We start from the raw sequence: 14,700 nt of genomic DNA, 5'->3' as shown, positions 1-14,700 counted from the left end.
AATAAGACAAGGGAATAAAGAGAGGAATAAAATAGAGGCAAAATGAGATAAAGAAGACATGAATAAAAAAAAGTAATTTCTCTCAAAAAACTTATGAAGTGAAAAGCAGGACACATTAGATGTTGTTTTTTAATTCTTTCATTTTTTGCTTTCCATTTCCATCCCCTTCTCTTTCTTTCATATGTGTGTGAATTTATACACACATTCTCTCTCACGCAAATATATTTATGCAGAGAGATATATGTGAGTATGCGTATGCACACATATATATATATGTGTATGTGTTTATATGTGAGTGTGTGTGTATGCATATGTAATTGAATATATACATACATATGAATTTTTATATAAATATGTGTGTATGTATCTATATATGTGTATATGTCTGAACATTTATGTGTTTCTACATATGTGTATGTATATGTATGCATATATGCATCTGTATAAAGATGTGCATATATATATATGATATATATATATATATATATATATACATATATATATATGATATATATATATATATATATATATATATATATATATATACACACGCATGTATGAAAGTGCAGTGGCTAGTAAACTAAAGTGAAATTTCCGATATTGAATATAGTCAATAGATACTATTCTTAGTCATATATTAAAACTATTGCTATCCGCTACCTACTATTAAATAATACAAGCTATTCATAATGCTAACTAAATTTTTTACAGTGTCCTTAAAGGAAAATATATGTATCTGTGTGTGTGTGTGTGTGTATACATACATACATACATACATATATATATATATATATATATATATATGCACACACACACACACACACACATATATGTGTATGCATGTATGTGTGTGAGTGCATATGTATGCATATTTATGCACATATATGAATAAATATATCTACATTTTCACATGCATACATGCAGACATACATACACACATGCATACGTACATAAGTAATATAAATTTACCAGGTTTTATTTTTCATTGTTTATATATTTTTACCATGATTGATATTTGTTTATATGCATTATATTTATGTGTGAAATGCGTGTGAATGTGTGAGTGTTAATAGAAGTTCATGCAGCAGTTGATTATCAATGTATAAAACCAATGCGTGTGAATTTATGTATCTTATGTATAAATGTGCATATTCTTTTATAAGTCCATGATATATAAAAAAAAATTGTTTTCAATTTACAATTCTTTCATATCCTATTTTCCTCATTTTTGTTGTTTTTTGAAGAGGCAGAGATGGCAGTGTTTAGCATTCTACAAAGATATAATCATAAATAGAATAAACAGTTATTAAACTACTAAATCCAGTCATTTAGACTATTTCACGATGCCATTAACAAAGTATGGCATAAAATCCAAACAAATCAAAACACCACGATTAGAACAACATTAACAATAAGAACGGCATCACAGAAGTCTTGTAATTTCCTTCCTCTTAATCAGCCAGCAACTGAAAGTAGTAAGGAAGCGTGTAGTTGCGTATTCCAGGTAGCTCTCGCTTAGTCTTCTTCTCTCATTCCTCTTTCATTTTCTCTCTCTCTCCCTCTCAGTCTTTATTGCTTTCTTTTCTCTCTCTCTCTCTCTCTCTCTCTCTCTCTCTCTATTGCATTCTTTTTCTCTTTCTTCAATTCTTATCCTCTTTCTCTCTGATTCTGTTCTCTCTCTTTTATCTTCCCTTCTCTCTCTCTCTCTCTCTCTCTCTCTCTCTCTCTTACTCTGCTCCTTATCTCTTCCTTTTTTCTTTCTCTAACACACGTGCATGAAGATGAGTGAAATGTTATTTAGTTAGTTTTCAAAAGGAAGCACCTCCCACCGTTCCTGTTGATTGGATCTTACAAATACCAACACTCCAAGTGACAAGCCCACTAGGACTGAGAAGCAACTTCTCTTTTTAGTTCCAACCTGTTTTAATACTCATATATATAATTTTTCACATTTTCTTTCTACTTGCACATACATCTGTTTTTATTTAAACCCAAAACCACCAGTTTGTCACTCCATGCTTGCTTCTCCAGAGACGAGTCGCATCAATTATAATGTAAGAAAGTTACTCTACACTCTGTATCATTTCCTTCTGATATACTTACCTTGCCGATAATGTATAGATTTTTTTTTTTTAATGTTTTCTTATTTGCCGAAAATTTGATATGCATTTATACATTGCATTTTATATAGTTATTTCTCTAATATATTTCATTTTATATATTTATATATATTAACTCCACTATATTCATATATTGATTTTCTTTGTAAAATGTTTTACATTTTTAAAATTCATTATGTTTGTACATATTTGTTACTTATTTTATCATTTCACATACACACATACATATTAAATTTATGCATGTAAATGTATATGTGTATATGTCTGTGTGTATATTTATATATAGAAAGTATTCTCAAAAAGAAGATACTTTAAATGTAATAATCATCTTAATTTAATAATCACTCTGTTTTCTGTCAAGTTGTTTTTGTTACTTATTTTGTATATTCAACATATGGTTTAAGTTTTAGAAGGGTTCTTACAAACTCTAAAATTTTGAAGTGGAGTAATATAATTAATATTCTATATTGTATATGACTATAGCTGCACTCTCCTTCTCTCCTAAACTCTATGATACATTCTATACATATATATATATTTTATATAGTAACCAGCTAAACATACACACACTCATATGTTATTATACATTATCATAAACATTATCATATAAACTAATACAAGCATACACCCATAAGTATATGAGTGTGGGCATGTGTATATATGTGTACATATGTATGATTGGCTATATAAACTTTCTCAAGTTTTATTCTTAGTATCCTTGGACCTAGATATTTAGCATTATTATAATCGAAAGACATCTTAAAACTAAAGTGTTTGAAAACTATCTCAGACAACCATGAATTGTTTCCAGTGATTTATCAAGTGTGATACAATTTATTATGAAATTTATTACCTACTTAAAACGCTTGACAGCAACAAGTTTATACAAACTGAGAGGATTGATAGTTTTGATTGGGCTTTGGTTTTTATGTTTAGGATTTCAAATGTAGGTTTTCTGATGAAAAAAAAATAAGGGATATTTTTAATTTACTTAAGAGCTCATTTGCTTTTCTAGATTTCTTCTTTTTTTTTTTTTCTTTTTCAAATGTTCTATGATTTAGTTGGAGGTGGGTGACATTACCTATGTGGGTGAAAGGGAAGAAAGAAAAATAGCCTAAATGCTTGCAGCTGACTCTACTAAAGCCTCTGAAGGAGTAATTGTTGGGTTAAACTATGCAATGGATTAAATTTAAAAATCAGAGGTTGCTATTGTAAAAAGTCTTTTTTTTTTTTTATGACTCGACAAATTTTTTGAGACAAATGGTTTTTGTTTTTTACTTCATCATATTGTCTAGCTCAGTTCTTGCATTGCATTTTAAATTTCATTTCTTTCTTCTTATAAGAAGATGACTTTGCAATATTAAAGCATTGTAAATAGGATTTAAAGACAGTGAATTGGAAGAACAGCATTGGACAAGATTCCTTATTGTTTTTAATTACAAGCCCTGAATACCTTGCCTTTCATTCTCCCAGGATTAACAAATTAAGTTAGTCCTGGGATGGTCATTATAATTTACTCACCCTCATCCAATTTGTAAGGAATTAGTATTCATATTAAAATGCCAAAAATGTATAGAATTTCATTTATCTTATGGACAAACATTTTTTTTTAATCTACTGTCTAAAGCCAATTTAAATGTCTTCATCCAATATATGAATCCAATAGTTTTATAGTTACTTTTTCATAAATTTTAATTGTAAACTTACATGCTTACATAAGGAAATTAACTTTAATAGATGTATCATCAAATTCATAATGATGTATTTTGTTTTATTTCCTTATATTTATTTTCAAGAGGGAAAATTATGACAAAGGAGAAATTAGCTTCCAGAATAGATTAAATTTTCCTGTTTAATGTAAATTAAATAAATACACCAAAACCGAATGAGCTACTGTCTACTTTATAATTGGTTAGACATAAATCAAGAAGTGATGTGACCTTTGACTAAGAACCCAATCTACTGACTTTTACACAGACTGGCATTATGATCTAGTTTTTGTTATAATCCCATTCACATCTCGGATGCTTTATAGCAATATTTACTTGACCCAGTACCTGACTACTATTTTATAGACCCCAGAAGAATGAAAAGTAAAAGTTGACCTCAGTAGGATTTGAACTCAGAATATAAAAGGCTTTGATTAAATATTGCCAGCATTTTATCTGATGCTCTAACAATTCTACTACATTTTGTTAAGTGGTCTTTTATGGAACAAAATGACTTGAACAGCTTTATTTAAATTTTTTAATAGTTTCATTATTTAATCAACACAAAGATGAAAAGTAATTAACCTTTCATTTTATTATTCACCTATTATTAAATATATTTATAACTTATAATTAATCTATTTATTCATATGTATGTTTTATTTACCAACTCTTTTATTAACTTATTGTTTTGTTAATATTTTGTCCCACCTTTGATGTTACATAATTTCATTATGTAAAAAAAATATTTACACAGGTATAAATGAAATCCAATTTTAACTTGATCTCTCATTATATATGAAATTCTCCAAAGTAAAAATTTTAAATTTTTTTGTCTTTTTTATTAGTTTGGGTGTGTTGAACAAGTTTCAAATATTTTCACTTTACAAATTCAATTTCTTTCTCTATTTAATATTAATATTATTTTCAATGATAATATACTTCAATAAATTCAGTTATAAAACAACTGTGTTCCAGATCCTAATACTCACTGGTTTCTTTTACTATATACTTTATTCTGACATATAATGATACAGCTAATCTATTTCTTTCTTCTTCAGAAGTTCAGTCTTGTGGACCATCTCATTGTCTCTACTCATATTAATTTATTTAAAAATTCAACTAGAGTTTCTGTAATTTGAATCTAATTTATTTTCTTTTTCATTACAGGTTTTCAACAAAGTTTCCAGCTATGCCAGCCTTCAGTTGGGAACTTCATCAGATTCTGCTGTATCAACTGGTGTCAGTGTAAGCATCAAATTATTTGGTTTTATTCATTTTAAAACTTGTCCTCAACATTTAAGCTTATTTTCACTATTGTAAATCATCAAAATATTTCTAATTGTTTTCTGTGTTATTTTTCTTTTTTTTCCTTTTAATTAATATATTTAAGAAATTAAGAATGAATTAATTTTACTATAAAGGGGGAAAACCAATTGAACAGATTCCAAAGATAACATACCTGAAATATATGCAGTCAGAAAAAATGGGAAATATAAAGGCAAAATAAAAAGGATTGAGTGAGCTTGAAAGCCATCTGAAAAAAAAGGTCAAACACTGTAACCAGAATCATTAATATCAACACTAGGAAAATGTTACTGAAGTGTCATGTAAAGTCCTCCCTATTTTATGGAACACCACACGGACATTAACAAAAGCATTTTCAAATAGATTACAAGCTTTTGATATGTGAGCATATAGAAGACTTTTCAGAACATCATGGATAAAACAATACCAATGATGAAATATTGAGAATGGTAAAACTAAGGAAATTATTAGACATCATCAAACAAAGAAAACTAAAATGGTTTTGGATATTTACTTAGAGAAAATGGTTTAGAAAAACTGTTAGTAAAAAGCAAAATGAATGGAAGAAGAGGAAGAGAAAAATCAAGAATTATGTGGAAGAATAATATCAAGAACTGGATATTCTTAAGATGCAGAAGAAGCCCTGATGTAGCAGTCCATGGTATTCACTCTTGAGAGAATACAGTAGAGTCAAATAATGTTTCGTAATGCTTTATTTCCAATTATTGCTTCACCCCACCAAGTAGTTTATGCAGAATCAATACTATGTTTTCAGTAAAAAGAGTAATTTTTGAAATTTTTATTTGTTAACATCTTACAGTTTTACTGTCTATAATTATAATTGGGACAATATTTTGTAACCATTTAATTATTTTTACTATAAATGCATGTGATATCTAATATTTCACGATGTTAAGTAATGGAGTGATTTTTTATATGAGATTGCTGTAAATTTTTGTCAATTGTTATCTGATTCTTTGATGGCACTGTCCATGAGTATTCAAGTATTAAATAGATGACCACTTGATAACAAAATACTGATTTTTCAAATAGATAAAATTGAAGCAAATAATGTATTTTATTTTATAGCACTTTGTGATGGCAATGATATGAGATGAACTCATGAACTTTAGATCAATAGCATTATACTTATACACCTTAGCCCAGTAATGTTATATTAAGTATGTTGAATCATCTTACAATGCAGGTAATGTTGTTGCATAGTTTGTTCTGGTGTTGCGCAGTCTTTTCTGTATAAGCTTTTTTTAATATGTATTACATGAAATACTTGTTAAACATTTCTTCCAGTTGGCAAAGCATTATAAGTTATACTAAGATGAGTGTTACAGTATGACTAGCTCTCATGCTATTACTATTTTATCCATATAATATTTGCCAGATTATCAATCATTTCAAACATAATACTTAGAGTTTTATTCAAGTCACTAAAGTGCTATTCAAGTTGACAGAAGCATTTCAGTAGGAATTTAATCTCTGAATTATAAAGTTTACACATATAAGAAAACCAGGATCACAGTGATAGAAGAGAATAAATATGAAACAAAATAAAAAAAATCAACGTTTACAATTTTTCATATCCCTGTACAAACACTATTCCATTAATGGATTTGTAATTTTTTTGTCTTACTATCTCATTACTGAGTCTATAACATTTTCTGCATCTCTGCAATAGCAAAATATGTATCACTCATGATAAAACCCATCTGATACAATTGTCTTTTCTTAGTTCCTCATTATCATCTTAATTTACTCTTCGATCTCATGCTAAAAGCTTTCTTACATAGAACATTACTAAAAGTGCATTTCCGAATTTCTTACCCGCTTATTTTTCTTACCCGCTTATTCACTCAAGTAGAACAATATTGGCTCCACTAGTTAGGCCTTACAAAAGATTCAGATGCTGTGTACCTCTTAATCAAATTAAAGGATAAAAATATATAAATATTGTTTAAAATTTTGGAACAGCACCGACAATTTTAGGGGATGATATAAGTCAATTACATTAACCCCAGTGCTCAACTGGTACTTAATTCATGGACCCCGAAAAGATGGAAGGCAAAGTTGACCATGGCAGAATTTTACTTCAGAATGTAAAGAACTGTAATAAATACTGCTAAGTATTTTACCTGAAGTGCTAATGATTCTGCCAAACCACTGGATTTTTATATATAAAAAGTTAAAATACAATTAATTTGAAAAAGTTCCTAATATTGAAAGTCATCTTGCCATTGATAAATATGTGTTAAATTTTATTCAGGCTGTGTAAGTTGCTGTATGGAAGAGTTGAAATAGACACAGTCTATAGAAGAAAAGAAAAGGTAAAAATATCTTGACAGAACGGAACATTGCAGAATATACAAAAGTATTATAATAAAATAGAAACATACTATCAGCTTGTTGTTATTTAACCCATAGTTAATCCTGAAAAAGCAAACCTCAGATTTAAGTTATTTCAGCCATGATAATTCCATATTTTCAAGGGTATGTAGGATATGATCAAATGTGTCATCATGTTCAGATTGATGGTAGTTGTGATTTGAAGGAGATTTGGGTGCAGTCTCTAGCAGATCAAAAGACAACATCAAAGTCCTTGATTTAGCTTGAGTTTATTTATGTTGTTATTTAGTCAAGATCAACCTTCATTAAGTAGATATGATCAAAGGCATTCCAGCCATGGCCATCCTGAGTTTTTGGAAATATGTAGGTCAATATTGTTTTTGAGTGGCCTTTTTTTGCATAAGATGGTAGCATATCATTTGTAGAAATTTGACTGCTACTCCCAGCAGTTCAAGCAACTGCATGGCAGTACCATTCTTGACTCTTCCATTTATATAATCTAAACCAAATGTATGAAGTACTGATGCTGACACATTGGTGATGAGTTCAAATATATGGAGATAGGAATTTCTTTATATATAGTTTCTGGGCTGCTTCAGCTCACTTCATTATATGGAACAAATTCATGATTTTGCCTGGAAAAGTTACATGTGATAAACTATCCTTCTCTCCAAAGAGCAGTTTATATTTCTTGGCAACATTCTGTTATCTGAAAGTTACTTGTCAGTCAACCATTTTCCTAGAGTAGTCTTAATATGCTAAGAAAATATTTTGTTTCATATAGATTTGATCTGATAAATATAGTATGAAGGTGCATATTTTCACATAAATATTATCATATACAGAAGGGTACCAGAATAATAACTCAAGGGTTATTCAGAGGGAATGATTATCAGCCTGTTTTTAGAAAACTATAGACAATTTCCTTTAAGCTGAAGAAACTTATACTGCATTAGAAATCTCAAGAAGACACTGAAATCATAAGATATATTATGTTAGATTACTGGTGTAATCTAAAATTTTGTTAAGAGTTTATGGCTTTACAATTTGATAAGTCATGCTTAATTATACTATGATATGATAAGCACATTTGTGTAAAACAGGGTTAGGACATGACTGTTTCTAAGAAATTTCTTATAGATTACAATATACTAAGATGCACTGTGTATGTGTGTGTGTGTGTGTGTGTGTGTAAATATAATACATCACTTCCTTATCATTATTAAAATTAACATAAGCTCCAAGGGAAATGGTTATTCAAACTGATTTTATTTCCTTGATAATTAAACCTGGAGAATTATTCTTATCTTTTATTTTTAAAGTAAAATAAAAATGGTATATTCCTAACAATTTACTAGACCTAAAAGATAGTTTCACAGCCATGAATATTTATAAGAAATTATCTGACTGACCAACCAAAGTGTTACTTCAATTAGTTTCATGGATAAAAAAAAAAAATATTAAAATTGAAACTTTCTCTTTCTAATACATTTGATAATGATTTTGACCCAATTAGTTATCTTTAGACAGCCTTGGTCAGCTCTGCCTTAACTCACCAAAAATGTCTCTGTTTATATTATCAGCCACACTCTGTAAAGTAGCTGGCATTAAGAAGGGAATCTAACCAGACCATACCATACCAAAAATGAAACATTGTAGCTTCAAGCCAACCCCCAACTTGTCAGGCAGTCACACCACCCAACCCATTGCCCCATGGAAGGTGGACACAAAATAATGTTGATGTATCCCGTTTCTGAAGAAGAGCTTTGCTCGAAACATAAAACTACCTTTTTTTCCTGCCTTGAGCGTCTGCTAATACTTTGCATGTACCACGTCCTCATGTTGTTTTTTTTCTTGTGTTTTTTCTTCGTTCTTTTTTGCATTAACTGTGTGTGTGTGTGTGTGTCATCATCATCAATTTCCATAGCATCAATATTTCTATCAATGACCTTGACCATCTATAAACCCACCAACTCCCACTTTTATCTTCAGCTTTTTTCCTCCTCTTCCTATCCCTCTCATTTTAAACGGGTCATCCCTTACTCCACAGCCCATCTCCATATTCTATGTATGTACAACCAAGATTCTGAGACCTAGTCACAATAAATAGTCCATCTCTCCATTTGAAATGGATACCTACTCCCATCCCAAACTACAGGATCCTGTTATATCAACCATATTTTGCATTCATCCCACAGCTAACTGCATCTTCTCTCCTCTCCTTTGCTACCCCTCTAATGTAAGACCCTATGTGCCTTTTGTCTCACCCAGTCAGATCCTACCACCCTCCCAATCTTCCCTAATCTGCTTCTTCCCATAGCCAAGCATTTCTGTAAATTATGCAGCTTGCTGGTCTGCAACTCTCTCCTCTCCTATCCTACCACTGCTCCTGGATCCTCTCCTTGTTCCCAGCCATGTTGTTACACCACCTCCCTCACAGTATCCATCCACTTCACTATATCTAATTCCTTCACCTAGACCATAATTGGTATCATCTACTGCTTAAAATGTGCCCTTTAAAACAGCTTGTACACAGGTTAAACTAATTGCCATTTAGTCAACTGATTCACAGCACCACTTCATGACATCCAGCTTGAAAACAAGACATCTGTCTCTAACGATTTTCATTCTACATACCCCTTAACACAATGTCTCACAAATTCAACTTATAGACAACCACACACACTGAATGATTATTCCTTCACTTATCTCACACACACATGTACACATAAGCATACACACACACACACACACACACACACACACACAAAGGTGGTGCTCTTTCATGGCCACAATCAAATGACTGAAACAAATGTTAGAATAAAAGAATATATATACACACATACACATATAACATGTATTTTTGGACCTATGCTTATATTTACATTTGTGTTTATATATACTCAGACATACATATTTGTTTATGTGGGGTGGGTTGTATCCTCATTTTTGTGTTCACCTCCCAGCCTCTCATGGTTTAGACAATTCTTTTTCAGACTTGTAAGTTTCAGTGTCTTTAAACTGACTTTCACTACTTCTTACATCATATTCTTCAAGTTCCTTCCTTTCGTTATTGAGCCTTCCATTTGGAAGGCTTGGCTCTTCTTTACCAAATTCTCATCCATCATACACATCACATGTCCCATTTCCATACCCATACAGTCTTCCCTCTTTTGCATGCAACACCTTATTCCTCTGATGTGCAGCTATTTTTCCTGTCAGTTCATTTGTGCTTTGTCATTCATTCACATTAACATTCTCGATTTGGTGGAGCATGACCAATTCATTTCTTTCTCACCTCCTTAATATTCAATGCCCATGTTTTTTGTTTTCTATCATGTAACATTACACTTGATGCACATGCATCTTACAATCTACGTTTTGCTGAGACAGAATCCCCTTGCTACCAGCAAAACTTATTAACTCTCTACAATTTTATGTCTAATTTTGACTTTGGTTACTATGTTCTGGCTGCTTGCCTCCACTTGTAATTAGGTCCTCAATATTAATGGAAGCTTTCAGCTACTTCTAAGAAGCCTTCCAAGCATTTGAATGGAATGGACATGCTACTTGCAAACTGTATCTTTCCACTTATTCTGCCTACACACACACACACACACACACACTCATATGTACATACATGCATATGTGTGTATATATATATATATATATATATATATATATATATATATATATATGTATGTATGTATGTATGTATGTATATATGGATATATATATATATGCACATTCATGCAGAAATATATGGATAGCCGTATTTAAAACTGTCTTACATTTGTATATACATTATAAATGTTTTACTAATTGTTCCATATATTTTATCTGTCATTTAGCCTATGTATACACACATATACATCTGTGTATGTATATGTATGTATAAATGTTTGTACGAGTGTCATCATCATCAGTTTAACATCCTTTTTTCCGTGCTTGCATGGGTCAGACAGAATCAGTGGTTCAAATGGTAGGATGATCGTTGGAACCCTCGACGTCGTAAGCGACGGAGTGCCAACAACAACAACATGCGCATATATATATAACAGGCTTCTTTCAGTTGCAACCTACTTAATCCACTCAGGATTCTTTAGTCTGCCAGGGTTGTAATAGAAGATTCCTGGCCAAGGTGCCACTCAGCAAAACTGAACTTGAAACCATCTAACCCATGCCGGCATGAAAAATGAGCACAAAATGACATTGATGATGTGTGTATATATATGGATATATACATATATGTATGCGTGTATATATACATATGCATGCATACATTTATACATAAAAATATAGTGATTGACTCCATATAAACTCATCTATATAACTCATATTATCTGGTTTTCTGGTCTCTTTGGTCTTCAAGAGTTTTCTGTATGTATAAAATATACATCAAAAACATCAAAACACATGCATACATATACATAGATCCCCATACGTACACACACAGAGAGAAAACGTGTGTAGGCATAAGATATATAAATATGTTTTATATATCTAAGCTGAAACTTTAAAAAAAAAAAAAATATATATATATATATATATATATATATATATATATAAAATCTGGTAATTAAACATATATTAAATATATGAATATATATATGTATACATACATATATGTATATATGTACATATATATATAAATATATATGTATATATGTATATATATATATATATATGTATATATGTGTGCATATATATATATATACATATGTGTATATGTACATATATATATGTACATGTATATATATATATGTACATGTATATATATATATATATATATATATATATATATATATATATATATATATATATATATGTACATGTATATATATACATATATATATACATGTATGTATATATATATATAAGTTACAGAGAGGGTCATAGCCCAACTAATTAGGGAGCGAATCAATTTAGATGAGATGCAGTTTGGGTTCGTGCCAGGTAAAAGCACTACTGATGCCTTATTTCTAGTGAGACAGCTGCAGGAGAAATACCTAGCTAAGGATAAACCTCTGTACCTGGCTTTCGTTGACATGGAGAAAGCCTTTGACAGGGTCCCCCGATCCCTTATCTGGTGGTCAATGAGGAAACTTGGGATAGAAGAATGGTTAGTGAGAGCTGTGCGAGCCATGTACAGAGATGCTGCCAGTAAGGTGAGGGTTGGAAATGAGTACAGCAATGAATTCCGGGTAGAGGTAGGGGTCCACCAAGGTTCCGTCCTCAGCCCCCTCTTATTTATCATAGTCCTCCAGGCAATCACAGAGGAGTTCAAGACAGGTTGCCCCTGGGAGCTCCTCTATGCTGATGACCTTGCCCTAATTGCGGAGTCACTATCAGAACTAGAGGAGAAGTTTCAGGTGTGGAAGCAAGGTCTAGAATTGAAGGGCCTTAGAGTCAACCTAGCTAAAAGCAAAATCCTAATAAGTAGGAAGGTAGATAAAACACAAACCCCTTCAGGTAGATGACCCTGCTCAGTATGTAGAAAAGGAGTAGGTAGTAACTCTATAAGATGTACCCGGTGCAAGCTATGGACACATAAGAGGTGCAGCAACATCAAAGGCAGGTTAACTAGCAAGTTAGTTTTTGTTTGTGGCAGATGTTCAGGTGCAATAAAGACTGTAAACAAACAGGAAACAACTTCTATCTCATTCCAGGGTGAAAAACTAGAGGTAGTCGATAGCTTCCGCTATCTGGGCGACCAAGTTAGTAGTGGGGGTGGGTGCGCTGAAAGTGTAGCTGCTAGAATAAGAATAGCCTGGGCAAAGTTTAGAGAGCTCTTACCCCTGCTGGCGACAAAGGGACTCTCACTCAGAGTAAAAGGCAGACTGTATGACGCATGCGTACGAACAGCCATGCTACATGGCAGTGAAACATGGGCTGTAACTGCTGAGGACATACGTAAGCTCGCAAGGAATGAAGCCAGTATGCTCCGTTGGATGTGTAATGTCAATGTGAATACCCGTCAGAGTGTAAGTATCTTGAGAGAAAAGCTGAACATTAGAAGCATCAGTTGTGGTGTGCAAGAGAGACGATTGCGCTGGTATGGACATGTGGTGAGAATGGATGAGGATAGCTGCGTGAAAAAGTGCCACACCCTAACAGTTGAGGGAACCCGTGGAAGAGGTAGGCCCAGGAAGACCTGGGCTGAGGTGGTGAGGCAAGACCTTCGTACATTGGGCCTCACCGAGGCGATGACTACTGACCGAGACCTTTGGAAATGTGCTGTGCGTGAGAGCACCCGGCAAGCCAAGTAAGATCGTTGCCAGTACCGCCTGACTGGCTCCCGTAGGATTTTCGAGTGAGATCGTTGCCAGTGCCCCTGGACTGGCTTGTGCGGGTGGCACATAAAAGACACCATTTCGAGCGTGGCCGTTTTCGTGCGGGTGACACGTAAAAGCACCCACTACACTCCCTGAGTGGTTGGCGTTAGGAAGGGCATCCAGCTGTAGAAACTCTGCCAAATTAGATTGGAGCCTGGTGTTGCCATCCGGTTTCACCAGTCCTCAGTCAAATCGTCCAACCCATGCTAGCATGGAAAGCGGACGTTAAACGACGATGATGATGATGATGATATATATATATGTATATGTACATATATGTATATATATATATATATATATGTATATATATATGTATATGTACATATATATATATATATATATATATATATATATATATATACATATACATAGATATGTACATACATATATATATATACATATATATACACACACACACACACACACACACACACACACATATATATATATATATATATGTATGTACATACATACACACATACATACATACAAACAAACATAATTTCCTTTTATGAAATTAACTGGAACCACATTTTTTAGTCCAATGCTAGTAAAAGGCATTTTAACAAGGGGTCACAATGTAAATGTAGCACCTTATTTAAATGCATTCTGCAGTCACTTCACAACAACCTGGTGTTGGATTCAGTGGAATTGAACTGAAAGCCCTGCTGCTATGAACCAACTGCATTTCTTTCCTCTCACATCTACCCTCTGTTTAACAGGCATATTTTGAAATTTTCCAGGTATCATGTTACACTTCAATAAAAGTTTTAATCAAACATTCTAGAAGGAATTGCAATTCACATTATACATGAAACGAACTCAGTTTTTATGTCAGCTTGATAAATGGCATGCACAAAACTCACAGCA

The 14,700-nt window shown here is 32.3% G+C and overlaps 1 protein-coding gene across 50 annotated transcripts in view; it reads left to right on the top strand.

Moving 5' to 3' along the window:
- Positions 1 to 14,700, top strand: part of LOC106869047 (MAGUK p55 subfamily member 7) — an 850,742-nt gene that overhangs the window by 520,398 nt on the left and 315,644 nt on the right. For 46 of the 50 annotated variants that reach the window (XM_089358333.1, XM_089358318.1, XM_089358312.1 and 43 more), the window contains one exon: positions 5,000 to 5,077. In XM_089358333.1, coding sequence (XP_089214459.1) covers positions 5,000 to 5,077 — 78 coding nt within the window. Of the gene's footprint in view, positions 1 to 1,240; positions 2,055 to 4,999; positions 5,078 to 14,700 lie in introns of those variants that run through there. The other 4 variants (XM_089358340.1, XM_089358342.1, XM_089358341.1 and 1 more) reach the window with 4 other exon arrangements.

Source organism: Octopus bimaculoides, chromosome 10 (assembly GCF_046866305.1).
Source record: "Octopus bimaculoides isolate indiv1 chromosome 10, ASM4686630v1, whole genome shotgun sequence".
NCBI classification, from domain to species: Eukaryota; Metazoa; Mollusca; class Cephalopoda; order Octopoda; family Octopodidae; genus Octopus; species Octopus bimaculoides.
Note: the sequence above shows the minus strand (reverse complement) of the source record. Positions and strands in the feature narration are given on the sequence as shown.